Raw genomic sequence first — 16,584 nt, 5'->3', positions numbered from 1 at the left:
ATGCCCAGATCCCATCGAACACCATGTTATGCACAGCGCTTTCATGCTAGCAAACTAACTATCTACGTAGGTAGCGACATGCAAATGGGTTACTAAGTTCCTGTATTCGTTGGATGTGGTAATATTTTCCATATTCTGCTAATTGCCAATTACAGTATCCCAGAATTCCAACCCGCGTCGAACGACAACAATATGCTGCCTACTCGCGAAAAAGAACTTCGTACCTTCGGCGTGTTGAGCCGCTATACATCGCAGCTCTCCACTATCTGTGCACCATTCACTTAGAGCGAAGAAATGTCTCCTTATGAAAATCGGTAGTACTTGTTGCGTAGGCGGCTTGGATCCATCCTGTACTACCGGCTTTTCACCAAAAAGGCTGGCGCGGGCGTATGGTTCTGATTGTTCTAGACGAAGTTCCATGCTGTATACCCAGAGATTGGCGTCCATAAAGAGAACTGTGGACTTCCCTACGACGCCGAGTACTGTCATTATGTCGGTGCCGATGGCAGCAAGGTCTACTTCCGTAGGAGACGCTTGGGATGCCGATAGCGGCGTTGTTGGGTCGAATGTTTGCGCCGGCCAGGCGTACACTTGTGGGGGTGTAAAACGTGATACCTTACGCAGCTCGAGGACGAAATCCTGTCCGACGGAATACGATGAGCCCCGCATTGATGGTGTTTTAGTCGCTGGAAGAGGTTGAGAGAGGGGGGACTCAACGAACGTCGAGGGCTCCTCAAGGATGTCGTTCGTGGTAGCCAATTCCTGAAAGTCAGACCAACAAAAGATTCTACGAGCGTTGGCGGACATCAGGACAAACCAAGACTCGTTGGTGGGGTGCTGGAGAGCTGTTGCTGCTGCCAGACTATCACTAAGAACTATAGGACTAAAAACTCGACCAGATGGCAAGTCGCATAGTTCGTCCGTGTGGCGCCCACATATTAAAAGGCGGTCCGCCGAAGGGTTGACGAGTAGATTAATGATCGAAGCACCGAACTTGCGATCCAGAACGACATGGGCGGATGGTAAACCCTGTGTCACCGAGGAGGTAGCGATGGACAACTCTGCCACAAGCACCCTACCGGCATCATCTGCTGAAATTACCAAATTGCGGGCTTCACCTAAGGCGACGTTGACGATTGAAACGCCGCGCCCGTGGTCATAAAGCACACCTAACTCTTCCCCGTCGATAGCTGAAAACGCCACTACCTCGCCGTTACTCTTGCCTGCGATGACACAACTGGTGCTTGAGGAAACAACTAGAGCGCTCGTGATTTCTGGAATTTCGGGTCCCAGGGTTGTGCGAGCGATTTTGGGAGAAAGCGGTACGGCGTCTACGCTCCCTAGCTCATTGTCCTTCCGTATTAGAGCCGTAGGCGCCCACACGCGACACTGCTCGTCGTGAATGTCGAGGCAGCGTAGACCATCAGCACTAAAGGCTACGCTACGGATCGACTCGTCGGGTGATTGGATGCTGTAAATAGGGATTAATATAGTGTTTCCGATGTGGTCCTGACTGAATTTAAATATCTTAAGACCCTTGGTGCTGCCGGCTATGAGATTGCGACCGTCGGGGGAACAGGCGATGCTATGCGCGAACACATTTGACTGATTGAACGTGGGTGTTAAAGTATGGTAATTGAAGAGACATAGTCTGCCGTCGTTGTATGAAACTATCAGCTCGGGGGTATCTGGGTTGGGATTGAATATCATGTCATCTATCCCATTGTTTTCGGCGTCTCCACATTGTCCTAATAATCGCAGCTCGAATGCATTCCAGATGAATATTGGGTACCTTCGATAACCCACCGCGAGTAGTACCGCATCGCCCGCCGTAGAGAATGCTGCACGGCCTGGGGGCTGTTTAGGGATCCCCAGATTATCGGCGATATCTTCGGCGTACCCTCCTCTCCAAGAAATTGTTTCATGCTGATCGTCATGCTGATCGGAGTCGAGACGCCTAGTGAGTAAAGGCTTAGTATTATGTCCATATAAATGCCAAGCTTTGAAAAGTAGCTAACATCTTGATTCGTAAGGTCCAGGTAGGTGGGTGGTCTTACCATTTAGTTAGCTCACCAGACGCAAAGGCACAAAGAAACTCATCACCACCCAGGAAAGTAAAAGCAATAAGTTGCGACTCCAGTGGGAAAGAAATTTTCTGAGTCCTAGATTTCAGCTGCCAAACAACCAGAGTTTTGGTTCCAGAAGAAGCAAGAAATTCGCCGTCAGTGCTAAACCTTAGCATTCTGACTCTTTCAGGATGAGCGATACTCGCGACATGCTGAATAGAGTGAGCGTTAAAGAGGGAAATCTGGCCGGTTGATAAACCAACAGCAAATAGATGGGCGTCACAGCTCACTGCAGTGGCCCGACCCCGCTCAAAATCGATATGGGTTAGGCAGTCGTCCCATGAAGCTGGAGGGATACCTTTGATAGTTATTTTTGAGGATTTGGCATCATTGACAAAAGTTCTCGAAATGATTGAATCAGATGGACAAAATAACGGAATAATGTAGTGGATAGATGAGGGACAAACTAATAACTGAGACCTGAACTTAGCAGCAACTCGTATTAGATCAGTCACCCAGCAGCCAACAAGATAAGCTGAGGGGTCCATGAGAGGGAGGTACCTCGCTTTCTCTTCGAGATATTCACGCAGATTTATTGCCGTCCTAGTAATATCCCCAAGACTCCCATATCTAGCGACATATTCAATCCATGAGAGGATGGCCCCACCCTTCACGAAAGTACACAGTTTCGCCATCAGGATATCGTCTCTTGAGATGCCTCGGTATACATGCTCAGAGAAGAAAGAGGTCGCATAGTCCAACATGGACGGCTCAGAGGCAACGATATCAGTTGGTTTTGCGAAACCACGAAATCCCGAGTTCTGCTGCTGCAGTGGTACATGTAGCTTGGAGGCATTGCTGAGGAGGTATTGAAGTAGCAGTGATCCAATATAGGCATGCTTCTCAATACTGTGGACAATAAATTCTGGATGAAGATCATTATTGAGAAGAAATTCCCGCGCAGTTGCATGTAAGATGTACACCCTGTCATTACTATCGACAGATACTAATTGATGACACAAGCTAGGAACTGCCTTGCTAATGTTTTGCAGCGTCTCGTTGATGTCGAGCTTCACAGCAACGCGTAGCTCGGTAGCCGTAAGCGGTCGGCATGCCGAGATAGCCCACGATAGGATAGATTTAGCAAGCTTGGCTGTCCGCTTATTCTTCTCTATGGACTGTAACATTCGACAGTACATATCTTGAAGGTCTATAGGTATTTCATCGAGGATAGCATCCATGGCTTCGCTAGTCCAAACATTTCCAAACTCTTGAAGAACGAGTCGGACCCATAAAAAGGAACCAGAAGATTTTTCTATGATCTTTTCGCACATCGTATGGACACTTTCGTCATTTTCTAGGCGATCCAACTCTCTAAGCTTTGAATGTACAAGGAGTCGCATATCGCTAAGCGTGTCAGTTTCGGATATGGACTGCAGGCACACAAGCGACCCGATGGATGCCAAACCGCGCCTGATTTCGTCTAGATGACGACTGGTAGCAAAAAAGTGAAGGCCTTCGGGGACCGTAGCGAGGATCCTCTTAGTGAAGAGGGAATTGAAATTAACACACTCATCGACACCGTCGATTATCCAGAAATGCCGAGAGATGGATGGCAGTTTGAAGATTCCGTTGACAAAAAGTTTCCTCCAAAGGCTCAATTCATCAGTCAAATCCCAGGTTACATACTCGGCTTCTATTTCGAAGAGTTTGTCCGCCATCTGACTATCTTGTATGGCCATCTGAAAGAGGAGCGAGCGCAAACAATCGCTTAGCGTGGACTTGCTAGCCTCCCTTTGCTTGAAGAAGAAGTAGCTGCAAAAAGAGTCCGCTGATTCTACCTGTTCCACAACGTGGCTTGATAGTACCGATTTACCAAACCCTGGTCTTCCAGTGAGCCAGAGTATTCCAGGGGACCTATTTGTCTTCCATGAGATGAAACATTCAGCTTCTGTGAACCATCGGCAAGAACCTGGGTGTTGAAGCAATTGAAGAGTCTGGAGCTCATCCTCCGGCGCATCGGTGACGCCCAAGAACGAGCTCAGGCGCTGACGAGCACTCTTCTGATTCAAATTCTGCTGCGCGGAAGTCAATTGGACATAAGTTTGTGAACAGGTCAAATCCAAAGATGGCAATGACCTTAGCATGTCAGTAACCGTGTGAAGAGCATTTCGCAAGATTCTGTAGTTAGGATCAGCGGGACTGCTGAACTTGCACAACTGACGGTGGTCGGCGTTCATAGCGATAATCTCTTCATTAGGGTAACCAAGGGTCGCCGAATGCCTCTCGACCACGATCTTGTTTAATATTCTAGGCCTAGCAGGAAGTGTCTCATAGAAAGACCAAAGGCGCAAATTCGAAGCATAATGACGAAATGTGTCATTAATGTCCCTCAGTGTAGATGAGTTAGGAATGAGGTCGGATACGAACGGTTTGGAGCCCCAGGCGAGAATAGACAGTCTTTTGAGGATTGCTGCGAGATCACTACCCCTGTGTGGAGTACCTAGAAAGAAGATGGAATGAATTCTGTCGGCTAGGTCCTTACAACTAGGATCCTGGCGTGTCATAATATAGGCCTTTTTAGCGACACATCCACCCATACTATGGCAAACGAATATAATACGTGTACTACTACGCCGTATACCGGGATTGTTCTTCAGTCCTCCAACTAACGATTCAGCGAAGTCGCGGATGTCGAGGATACTTCGCTGTCGTTCAGCCCATTCGGATTTATAGCCGAAGGAGTGGATGCGTATATCTACGAAGTCCGGGTCGTTGGCTAGCCATGCTTGTGGCCAGTAGTGATGTTTACTAGGGGAATAAGACCATGTTTTGCGGCTGCCTCCGCCTAATCCATGGACGAAGACAATATCGGCCAGGGTCTTGTTAGGAGGCGGTGGTTCGTGGAGCGTCGTTAGACCAAGAACGCCATGAGTTTCGTCATCAGGCATAATCGTCTCGGAAGTAGAGATAGAGAGTACACTGCTCAGCGTCTTGTGAAGCTCTAGTGAAGGGATATGACGTTAATTCTCAATTACCGCTCTACACGGAATTAGCGAGACCTGCTGAAACTCTCAACATACCTGGTCCACGACCCATTTTGATGGTAGGTCAAGGCATCGAGATCGTATAATCGGTAAATCTCGCATACAGATCTCGGTTGTATAATCAAAAAGTTGAGAGAGGGGTGCTTCATTTGGGGGCTGGGTCAGCCCATCCAGTACCCTGGTACATACGAAAGCGGCTATGCAGCGCCAATCTTCTCGTTGGTACGGTGGTCCAATCAGCTATAAACTGCCAATGCGTCAAAACGCCGTACGAATATACAGTACCTAGGTAAATATAATGCATTCCAAGGTTTATAATGCATTTCAAATAAGCGCTATAACGCCCTATGATTGTAAGGTCTTACGGAGCCTTAAGCCCTATAAATATGGCGCACTTACGGTACCTATCTAGGTACACTTATAGCACCCCACTAAAGACCACCATAATTACGGCGCTTAGAGCCCTATAAATTTAACCACGACAGTGCGAGTCACCACCATACTGTAAAATACACTGTATTATTGGCACATTGGCAGTTTATTGAAAACGGCACACGATAGTCGGCGGCGGTGGAGTTCCATTGCCCTAATCACCGGGCCGCCATGTTGGTACAATGAGGTTTTGCGTGAGTAGAAATATGTTAGGATCCAGCCTTGATTTACCTAGGTATTTTCCATCCTACTCTATCCAAATATCATAGCAGCTATCATATAGTCAAATCTCAGTAGACGCAACTTGCGCGCAACCTTCTTAAATATGGATCACCCAGTCTCAGTAGACCAAAACGTCGTTGATGGTAGAGTTGATGCAATTCATTTCCCCTGATCATTCGTTCCCGACTAAGAGATCGCAGCCCTTCCCGATGTTGCGGAGATCCTCGAGACAAAACATCATGGAGAGTCCGAGTGGGCAAAAGCAACCCGGGTCAAAGTGTTACACAAGGACGGGAAAAAGGAAGATTATTTCATGAAAGTCTCTATCGGAAAGCATGGCCGCGCAGCACTCAAAGGCGAATTTGAGTCCACATCAGCCATTTATAGCATCACTCCCGATTTCTGCACCAAGCCCATCGCCTGGGGAACTTTTGCCAGCGACTCAAACTCGCACTTTTATATCTGCAAATTCTACAACTTCATTGAAGGTGTCCCCGAGCCCGAGAAATTCTGCGAGAAGTTAGCGCGACTGCATTCCAGCCATACCTCGCCCAATGGAAAATTTGGATTCCACTGCGCGACATACAACGGCAACCTGCCTCAGGACAACTCTTGGTCCGACAGTTGGGAAGCTTTCTTCGCAAACGGCCTTCGACACATACTAAATATCCGCGAGGAACGGGCTGGACCTAACGCTGAATTAAATGAACTTCTCACCCCTCTGTTTGGTAGAATTATACCCCGGCTTTTACGGCCACTGGAGAGCGACGGGCGTAAAATACAGCCGTCATTGGTGCATGGAGACCTTTGGTATGGGAATGCCGGGGTTACCGACAAGAATACCAAGGAGGGTATCGTCTATGATCCTGCTAGCTTCTGGGCGCACAACGAATGCACGTCAAGCCCCTCTTACTAACATAATTGGCATCTAGCTGGCTAACTATCGCCATAGATGAACTCGGTAACTGGCGCCCCAAGCGAAATAAGTTCGCTCGTCCATACTTCGAGGAATATCACTCTCACATACCTCAGTCGGAGCCTCGAGAAGATTATGATGACCGGAATGCACTCTACTCCTTGTACGTAGCACTTATAATAATTAGTCTTGTAGTCGTGAAGACCCTGTAACTGAGTATTTGCACAGGAGGTTCAACCTACACGCTTCAGCCATGTTCCCGCACCAGGAATCATACCTACAGATGTAAGGGATCATTTCTTCTAGCAACCCCTAGGATCTAACCTAAAACAGGGTGATTGATGGAATTCAGGAGCTTACAGAACGATTCCCGGAAGAGGAGTGTGATTCCGTCTGATATACCAAGGAGTCGTTTTGTTATTTGATAAGGTATGATGTTGATTTCGTCAGCTCAATTCATTGATTGCCTCTCATAACTTACCTAGGTATATAAGAGATTTTTTTTTATCAATCGAATCAAACGTGCCAAGTGTGTTTGTAGCTATGTACTGTACACCACACTGTATACATTCTTATCATCTGCAGTTCCCCTCACAATACGTGTGACAGAGTGGCGTGCTTCTCCCCTCCTTGATCATCCCAGATCCCAGGTTCTCATAGTTAAGAAAGTTGCCCTAAAGCAACCCCAAGCCATCCTGCTATTGTCCTCTTTCTACCATGGCTCTGCCAGACACCTTCGTGCTGAATAATGGCCGCAAGGTTCCAGCTGTTGGGCTCGGAACATTTCAAGGAGAGGATGGCAATTCCCAGGTTAAATATGCCGTGAAGCTTGCTTTGATACTGGGCTACCGACATATTGATGGGGCTCACGCTTACGGAAATGAGAAGGAAATTGGTGAAGCTATCAAGGAGAGTGGTATTGCTCGACAGGAAATTTTCGTCACGTCAAAGCTGTGAGTCGACATTTGGATCGCGCAATGCTCCGGGCTGACTGACTGTCTCCAGCGCACAGACATGGCATGAGCCTGCCGATGTTGAAAGAGCTCTGGATGAATCTTTACAGAATCTCCAACTTGACTATGGTATTCAAGCACCCCGGCCTCTTAATTAATAAAGGAAACTGAAAATTCTATTATATGTAGTTGATCTGTATTTGATGCACTGTACGTAACTGAATTCCGTCACTACCATAGGTTCAGGTCACCTCCAAACACTGACGTTGCCAACACAAAAGTCCCTTATGCTTACAAGGCTGGCGAGAACCACAAGACCATAAGACATCCAAGCGGTAACGGCAAGGTGATGTACAATCTTAATAATACATACTTAGTTTTCATCTGCTCATGCCATGGAATAGCCTCTAATGGATTATGGTCTCTCTAAACGTTATCCAGAAACATGGCAAGCGATGGAAAAGCTTGTGGCTTCGGGCAAAGTACACTCAATCGGTACCTACGCATGTCGCTAATTACGTACTATTTCATCTCGTAATAGAATGCTAAGCTGAGGCCACAGGATTATCGAATTTCAACATCCTGAAGACCAAAAGAATTCTTGAAGTCGCTACGATTATCCCAGCCGTCAATCAAGTCGAAATCCATCCGTAAGACAGAAAGAACCCGACCGCTTTGCATTCTTACCCACTAATAGCGCCTAATCTACAGGTACCTCCCACAGCACGAGCTCTGCCAATTCTCAGCACAGCATGGTATCTTGATCATGGCTCATCAGCCCCTCGGTGGACGGCCGGTACCCCTCGTTCGAGGGCACCCGGACGAACCATTTCCAACGGAAAATCCAAAAGTATGTGAACAAAATAAACCGGATTATCGAATGCTTCTTACTGACTGCTCATTAGATTCTAGATATCGCATCTAAATGTGACATGACCCCCGCACAGGTAATTCCTCTCAACACCGCCTAAGATACTAAATAACTAAATCCATTTTGCTGTAGGTTTGTCTATCTTGGGCTGTACAGAGAGGCATCGCAGTCGTTCCCAAGTCCGTCAGCGAAACACACATGAAGCAGAATTTGCAGGTGAAAAGATTGCCTGACGGTCTCTTCACCATCGTCGATCAACTTTCCTTGGAACGGGGCCCTCTTCGGTTTCTTGATCCTAGCGGGCACGTAGGATTTAACATTTTCGATGAAAATAATGATCAGCCGGTGGGAAACAGCGCGTCCTGGGGTTAGCGCGACATATTGTATCGAAGCACCAGTCGCCACAGACCCAAGGATAGATTTCGAAATGCGTTGTAGTTGGTTTAGTCTTGAGTTAAAAGACGCTAGAATCTACGATTATATAATGTCGTAATTTGTCGCGTTCTATATTACCCGCACCACTAATTTATTCTATACTAGTGCGGACAACTAGTAAGGTGTAGATTTCCAAGGGGGCTAATAATACGCAAGAGCCAACACGTCGCCCGATCCTTACTCCTAGGCAAACTTAAGAAGTTAAAAAGAATGGTAACATATATAAAAGGTGAAATAACAGCCTGTGCTATTTCCGCTTGTTATGGATCCTTAATAGCTACGATAAAACCAAGTCGGGCGTAGCTTGCGGCGCGCCGACCGACCGAGTGGTCTGCCATGTAACAGTCTCAATAATTGAGTTATTTCCAGCACTCTAGTTCTCACTCTTCAAGGTCGAGAATTCAAACCGGATTTAAATGCCTTCAGGATCGTGTGGCCTTCGCCCGGACATAACGTGGTTATTGTCGAAGCAACATGAATGCAGAGCGCTATGATGGGCTGAATAACGCTATAATCTGACTCACTCAGAAATTACGATATGTTGGTCCAGCTGCGATCCGCGCCGCAAAGCTTGATGCCTTAGGCACTTCGCCTTGTGGTCAATTCTTAACACTACGCCGCAACGCTTTGCGATTCCCCTGTCGGAACAAGAGTCTTACTCCTTTCCTCCTAAAATCTATCAATTTCGGACGAAATACTCCTCTGAGTTATGGCGCAAACCACCACGGCAGATTTGCCGATCTTGATCATCGGCGCCGGTATCGCCGGGCTCACATTAGCGCAAGGACTCCGCCTTCGCTCAATCCCATTCCGCGTCTTCGAGCGCCATCCTCAGACACATGGGTTACAAGGTCATCGCTTTCGCATATCATCAGATGGCCTAGCCGCTCTCAATGGGGTTCTATCCCCTTCTTTGCAAGACCTAGTTAAACGTACTGCGGCCGACACAGTTCGCATTGACCCGCGATATGTGGATGTTAGGAAGCTTGAATACTCAAAGCCCGTACCCGAGAATGGGGTGACAATGGCCGTGGATAGGAGGTGGGTACGCATGGTGACTACGGTGGACATCAAAGATGCTATTGATTACGAAAAAGAATTTGAATCTTACGAGGTTGTTGACGGAAAGGTCCAAGTCAAGTTCACAGACGGTTCGGTAACACGCGGGCAGCTACTTGTTGGTGCGGACGGCCTCAGAAGTCGTGTGCGTAGACAGCTTCAGCCCGGTCGCAAATTGCTTGATCTCGAGCGCTGGATTTTGTGGGGCCGAGCTCCCTTGACCGAAGAATTGAAGGAAAAGATACCGCAGGACATGCTAACCTGGTGCATGTACGTTGATAAGGAAGCTAATGTCCAGGCTATTGTCGAGCCTATGATGTGGTCGAAAAGCACGCGACAGGAATCAAATAACAGACTGCCGGGTTTTTCCAACTACCTCTACTTCGCCGTCTGTACGGGCGTTTCTCAGTTTTCGGAGGTCTTGCCGAAGACAGCCGAGGAAAAGAGGCTGTATCTGAGTGCAGTGACAAAAACTTGGCATCCCGCGCTGAAGCTACTATTCGATTCGGCTATGCTTGATGCGACCGCTTGTGTACCGGTCTTATCTAGCAAACCTGACATTGGGGCTTCTTCGACGGGCCAGACTGGGCGAGTTACACTTATTGGTGATGCAGCGCATGCGATGAGTCCTATGGGTGGTTCCGGTGGTGATACGGCAGTCCGAAATGCAGCAGACCTAGCACAAACCATTGCTGACGAAGGCGTTACGAAAGATAGTATCGCGGGATTCGAGGCCCGAATGGAAGCGAGAGCAAAGGAGAAAATTGAGCATTCTTTTAGGGGTGGGCAGAAATTCTGGCGCGGAAAAGAGTGGACGGAATACCACGAGACTGATATTTAAAATCGCCTTTCTGCGCAATAGGGGCACCTCTAGAACGAGACTACCGCCTATTTATAGGCGAGTAAGTGGCAGGTTTTAGGTACTGTTCAGGGACTTTACTAGTTCTAGCTATAGGTCATCCATCGATTAACTGAGCCATAGTTGGTCCATGTCCACAACCATCCCCCGCTATTCATCCTCGTTGACGATTAACCCATAATCTTAAGGGAAAATAAACAATTAATAACAAAAAGATTGCCACTGAATATAGTCCTGGGACAATTTGAAGGCCGTCACCCACAATCCCGAACTGACTTCTCTTAAGCTCAATATCCTGCCCAAGGGGATGATACTCGTCTTGACCATATGTCGCATTTAATGTTACATTCGCAGAGACTGACCCGTCTTCCAATCGAATCCATGTAATTGCTTCCTTGGATAGAGTTTCTTGTTTTAGTAGGATTTGTCTTCCGCCACGAGGTAGATTTCCATAGCTCCCATATCCTGTATGACGACCGTAGCACACGCTAACACCATTCTTAGCTACGGCCTGATTGGCACCAGGACGCCACTTGTAGCACCTATGAAAACTAACATTAGCGGTGAGCCCTTCTAGGAATTAATAAATGTTACCCCTACCAGTCATTGTCGTGGTCATGGCCGCTAAATGTTGCCAATAGTCCATCCGTGTTCGATAGCGCGGTCATGAACGCTTCGTCATGGCCAGTCTTATCATCAAACATTCGACCCTGCCACCAGACTTTTTCTCCATCCACGCCTGGTTCTTTACTAGGATTAACACCTGGAGATGTCTGGAAATTGTATGTTGCAGTGATAGGTATATGAAAAAAAGCAAGCGACGGAATAGTCTTTTTATATCGTTCAGTAAGAGATGCACTAGTTTCCTTGAACCAGTCGACGACCTAATAAGTGTTAGATGGCTCAATTAAGATAAGTAACAAAAGCAATATTTACCGAATTATCGACCCAATCATGCGGTTGATCACCTCCTCTACTGTCGAAGAACCATAAAATGACTTCTGGCACTTCTTGATTTCCAGACGCTGAATACACCTGCAAAAAATAATTCGAGACACCAGCTTGCGGATGGTCGGGTAACATATTTTGGGTTAAACTATTGCTGTAATCCTGCTCTCGTCTTAGAAGATCTTTAGATCTTGAATAACGTTCATTGTCGTGATTTCCGTATGTCGTCGCCCATGGCAAGCCCGATTCCACAATTGGTGCGACGATTTGATCTAAATAGATCGTCGCATTATCGGCCACTGTGCCGTAGCCTGATATAAGATCTCCATTGAGAACAACTAACTGCGAATTCTCGTATTCTAATACCTTCTTTAAAACTTCGCTGGTCTTGGCATCCTTTATTGGACCCTTTTCATTATCCTCGTCTAGGATGGTGTTTTTATATTAGAAGCCGTACTATTCAGTCTTGAATTAGTTGACTTACCCTCAGCCAAGTGGAGATCCGAGAATACAGTAATTTGAAAGGTGCCATCTTCAAGGAATTGTAGCGTGCGACCGTTGCTCCGCTGGGATAAAGTATGTGACCGGTGATGCTTCCGCTCGTGAGGTTCAAACCCCATCTTCTATATGCCAGGTAGTATCTATCGGATATAGAATAGGGGATTTTGCAGTTAGAAGAAGGTTGAAATGAAGAAAAATTAAAGTTAGAAAAGGCGCTCCGGGGGATGGAGAGGGGAAGCGGTGGGGTGTAAAATGGGCGACCGCACTTGAATTTGCACGTGCGGCATCTGCTAAACATCTGTGGTCTACTGTCTCGTATCCTATTGTATGTCTGATGCGTAACAGACTGTACAAATTGTCAACTTAGAGCTATTACTGAACAAGGAAGGCGAGAATAGCACCGGGCTAAGATTCCATCGTACGGGCACAACTTAGTGGTAAGTAACAGGAAACTGTTCATAGAAGGCCGCGTCTAGATAAACCCCTAAGCATGCTGGGGTGCTTGAATATAGTGCACTTATTGAAAATTCAAGCCCTAGATATACTAAAGCTGCGGGGACCAAGCCCACCAATAAGCCCCCAAAACTAGAGCATACCTAGCCGCTAATCTTGAATTATCCTAATGGTTCATACAGCAGGTAGGACGGCGCCCCACGAAGTCTACAACGTAGCACGGTTAATCGAAAATCATAGGCTATCTAAGACTTATCAGGGCGTAAACTAACATCTTAAAATGCCTGTATTGTATTTTCACACAAATGCTATTCATTGGCGACTTTCGAATAATTTAACAAGGAAACAATTCAATGACCTTAACTAATACAATAACCTAATTGACCCCTAAAGATAATATATAATAAATAGACGCATATATGTGAAGCCGTCGCAATAGATCTACTTAAGACCTTGATCGCCAATATGCTAAACCGATCAAATTCACTGCGATTTGTAGCGGAGAGTTTGGCGTGTGCTGTGAACACTATTCGGGGGCTACCTTCTGAAATGATACATACTACCACGATTAATCCGGGAAAAACACCAAAGAACCCTAAGTGACTAAAAGAAAAGCGAACAAAGAAAGCTGTATTACAAAGTGGCCCTTGTCCCATAAATTCAGACCAAGTTCCTAGTAGTAAGAGCCTCTGAGCGGAGATAAAGATAAATATAACACTCCATTCAATTTTCGGATAACCTAAGAGGTTTTGGTTATAGTTAATCCGACTTCCTAAACAGGTAGAGTGCTCAGCCCTGATTGGCCACTTCACAAAGTTAGCTTATGGGTTACCCGAAAGTTAATCAATATACAGCATTAATCATGATATTAACAAAAGTCCAAGGCGTTGATAAGATTTTCTTAGTTAAGGATGCCTAATGACGACAATATATACATTTGATCGGAGTTCAAATTGAGCATTGTAAGTTCTCTACCTACCTAAGATACCTAGGTAGGTACTAGAACACATGACTCAAAGTTGTATTGTGACGAGTTGAACTGTGTTCAGCTTAGTGCCATACAACACCTTGAGGACAACAAAGAATCCCTCTAAATTTACCTACCTAGGCACGCTGAAGTTCTCGCACGGCCATCATAGTTCACCAACCCTTGATATACAGGGCAGTATGTCAACTTGAAAATATTTACATCCCTTACAATCGAACTACGCCCCACCAAAAGCTAATCAAGAGATAAACGAGTTGGAGAATTTCATACCTAAACACCCTAGTTTAGTTCTTAGTATAGATTAAAGGGTAGCTCCAGAATGGATAATATCTCCGCATGGGAATCTATATAGAAACAAGGCACCCTGAAATTATTGGCTATGAATATGAATTACCGTATGGACAGGGTCCGGATCGCGGGGTAAATGCAACACGGCACTCCCCAGTACCATAGAATTAGCAGGGTCCTACAGTAGGCTATGGGGATCATCTTGGCATAGCTACCCCAGAATGCGTAAATCAAGGCCTCTCCCATTTAACATCACTATTACCTGATAAGGGTTATGCTGGTATTTGAGATCTGCCGAATGATAGTCACAAGTTTGATATATCCTCGTAATTATAATGGAAGGCTATCCAAAATGGACGTTATCGTCGTGGAACTATATGATATATTCCATTGGGACCCCGTTGTCTTTTTATTTGACCCTTCTAGCTTGATGCTCTGTCGCAAATTTAGCCATCAAGCTCCATCCTTATTCCAAGATGGCATGCAAAGTCGCCGACGATTCACAGAACCAAAGGTCGCATCTAGTGCGTAGCCACGCACATGAAGAAGATATTCCCGGGACTGTAAATGTCCAAGCCGCCGGTGAGTAATGTTGAATATTCTATTGGGGCCGTTATTGTATACCTAGACATTGACAACTTTTCGAATAGAGGGGGATGATTCCTACTATGGGCAAGCGCTTTTCCCTGTTCCAGCCGACGACCCCAACGACCCCTTACAGGTAGGTCTACGCTATCCAGACACCATTTCAGCGTGCTAGAGAGCTAAGGAAGCATAGTGGTCAAGAGCAAAAAAGATTATGATATTGATCATCATATGCATCTATTCGTGCTTAGGAAACTCTGCGCTCTTGGGAACAGGTCCTTACTTGACACTCTGGTCAGAAATATTTAATATCTCCCCAGGAGATGCATCGACACTTATATCCTATCCAAACCTCGCCTATGGTTTCAGTTCCTTCGTCCTTATTCCTCTGTATCTGAAGTTTGGAAGACGACCCGTAATGCTGGGCTCCTTGTTAGCGGTTAGTACACCTAAATTAACGGTGTTAGCGAGTACTGTACCCCGCTAACGTACGCGAATGCAGTTCATCGCTGGTCTTGCTGGGTCCTCACAATCCAACAGTTTTGCTGAATTGATGGTAAATGCTGGAATATTCGGATGCTTATCACTTGTAAAGCTAATAGCTAATTAATTTGCACAGGCCTGGAGAATTGTCCACTGCTTTGGAGCTGGCATATGCGAAGCTCTTCCCGTCCAACTCGTAGCAGACATATTCTTCCTGCATGAGCGTGGAAAATACATCGGATACTACACCTGTATGGCTGTTCAGCTCCCCTATCCGCACTCCACTGGCACTAATTTATTCCCTAGTCGGTATGTGTTTTGCGGCAGCGGCAACGATTCCAGCGGCGTACATGTTACCAACCAAATATTCATGGAGACTCTTCTTCTACGTCGTACTCGCATTAGCCTGCGCACTATTCATCCTTGCCTTCTTTTTCGTCGAAGAATCGTCCTATGACAGAGAAGAACATATGAATCGCGCCATATCGCCCGAGCGATCGGACAGGACGATATCGAACACCGAAAAGCCCGACGAAGCCATCGTCGAACAAGCGGCGAGCATCCCGACCCGGAAATCGTTCTTGACAACACTTCGCCCGTGGGGCCGGATCGATCCCGAAGTCAAAATTTTTACGTTAATGTGGCGGTCCTTCACTTATTTCCTCGTCCCGCAGGTTCTATGGGTTATTACTTCCTTTGGAATTATCATAGGCCTAGGTGCACTCGCTTTCAACTATGTCTTCCCAATTAAGATTATGGCGCCTCCATACAACTGGCCAGAGTCTAGTTCTGGTATTCAGTCGCTTGGTGGTGTTCTTGGATTTCTCTTTGCGGTCCCATTTACTTCCTCGTCAGATCGACTTGCGGGGTACTTAACCAGGAAGAATAATGGAATCCGCGAAGCCGAAAGTATGTGATGCTCAATTCAACGATGGTGAAGTTATTACTGACTCTTGTTATAGTGAGGTTAGGGGTAATGCTACCCGCCATGATTCTAGGGCCTGTCGGATTAGTGATCTATGGGCTTGCTGCCCAGCTGAACCTCCACTGGATCGCTTATTTCTTCGGGTCCGGTTTAGCGTCATTCGGTGGCTATTTCTACTACAGCTTCACGCTAGCATATGCTGTTGATTCTTATAACAGCAATACGTCTGAGATGCTTATTGCCATCAACGTCGGGAAGCAAGCAGTGAGCTTTGGACTAGGCTTCGGAGTTTTGGATTGGGTCATGGAAAGTGGTTATGCTGCAATTATCGCTGGCGCCTTCGGTGGAGTGTTCTTCGTGAACAATCTAGCACTTATCCTGTTCATGTTACGGGGGAAGCAGATTCGGCGCTTTATGTCGACATCATGGCTGGCCAAGCTGCATGGCAGAAGGTAGAGTCGGCTATCAGAAGCACGTGCTGACGGGCAAGCGCTATTTAGGTAGGCCTATATATAAGACGGTCTGTCATATTGAAAAAAAAAAAAAATCCTAA

The 16,584-nt window shown here is 46.4% G+C and overlaps 6 protein-coding genes across 6 annotated transcripts; 4 read left to right on the top strand and 2 right to left on the bottom strand.

The window, feature by feature from the left end:
* Positions 1-138: 138 nt before the first annotated feature.
* Positions 139-5,165, bottom strand: F4822DRAFT_436235 (uncharacterized protein; the record flags this gene model as incomplete). The annotated part of the gene is made up of 5 exons (XM_051462290.1): positions 139-1,088; positions 1,119-1,173; positions 1,207-1,957; positions 2,058-5,070; positions 5,150-5,165. The coding sequence occupies 5 exons, from the start codon at positions 5,163-5,165 to the stop codon at positions 139-141; spliced, it is 4,785 nt and encodes a 1,594-aa protein (XP_051318234.1).
* Positions 5,166-5,684: 519 nt separating this feature from the next.
* On the top strand, positions 5,685-7,179 carry F4822DRAFT_391144 (Fructosamine kinase-domain-containing protein). Its single transcript, XM_051457092.1, has 3 exons — positions 5,685-5,909; positions 5,967-6,856; positions 6,926-7,179. The coding sequence occupies exons 1-2, from the start codon at positions 5,871-5,873 to the stop codon at positions 6,681-6,683; spliced, it is 756 nt and encodes a 251-aa protein (XP_051318233.1). The 5' UTR covers positions 5,685-5,870; the 3' UTR covers positions 6,684-6,856; positions 6,926-7,179.
* A 221-nt stretch (positions 7,180-7,400) lies between these two features.
* Positions 7,401-9,106, top strand: F4822DRAFT_441407 (aldo-keto reductase; the record flags this gene model as incomplete). The annotated part of the gene is made up of 9 exons (XM_051462864.1): positions 7,401-7,636; positions 7,689-7,765; positions 7,826-7,846; positions 7,918-7,982; positions 8,041-8,131; positions 8,199-8,286; positions 8,348-8,486; positions 8,542-8,583; positions 8,640-9,106. 9 exons carry the CDS (start codon positions 7,401-7,403, stop codon positions 8,877-8,879), a joined length of 999 nt encoding a protein of 332 aa, XP_051318232.1. The 3' UTR covers positions 8,880-9,106.
* A 545-nt stretch (positions 9,107-9,651) lies between these two features.
* F4822DRAFT_425668 (FAD/NAD(P)-binding domain-containing protein) lies at positions 9,652-10,842 on the top strand (the record flags this gene model as incomplete). The annotated part of the gene is made up of 1 exon (XM_051460381.1): positions 9,652-10,842. One exon carries the CDS (start codon positions 9,652-9,654, stop codon positions 10,840-10,842), a length of 1,191 nt encoding a protein of 396 aa, XP_051318231.1.
* A 172-nt stretch (positions 10,843-11,014) lies between these two features.
* On the bottom strand, positions 11,015-12,428 carry F4822DRAFT_425667 (Metallo-dependent phosphatase-like protein; the record flags this gene model as incomplete). Its single annotated transcript, XM_051460380.1, has 4 exons — positions 11,015-11,402; positions 11,461-11,744; positions 11,797-12,233; positions 12,293-12,428. 4 exons carry the CDS (start codon positions 12,426-12,428, stop codon positions 11,015-11,017), a joined length of 1,245 nt encoding a protein of 414 aa, XP_051318230.1.
* Positions 12,429-14,514: 2,086 nt separating this feature from the next.
* On the top strand, positions 14,515-16,532 carry F4822DRAFT_441405 (MFS general substrate transporter; the record flags this gene model as incomplete). Its single annotated transcript, XM_051462863.1, has 7 exons — positions 14,515-14,620; positions 14,689-14,759; positions 14,817-15,062; positions 15,126-15,179; positions 15,243-15,357; positions 15,413-16,015; positions 16,069-16,532. 7 exons carry the CDS (start codon positions 14,515-14,517, stop codon positions 16,485-16,487), a joined length of 1,614 nt encoding a protein of 537 aa, XP_051318229.1. The 3' UTR covers positions 16,488-16,532.
* Between the last annotated feature and the right edge of the window lie 52 nt (positions 16,533-16,584).

This window comes from Hypoxylon trugodes, assembly GCF_022578975.1.
Source record: "Hypoxylon trugodes strain CBS 135444 unplaced genomic scaffold F4822scaffold_2, whole genome shotgun sequence".
Taxonomy (NCBI): domain Eukaryota; kingdom Fungi; phylum Ascomycota; class Sordariomycetes; order Xylariales; family Hypoxylaceae; genus Hypoxylon; species Hypoxylon trugodes.
This window is presented reverse-complemented; position numbering and strand designations above follow the sequence as displayed.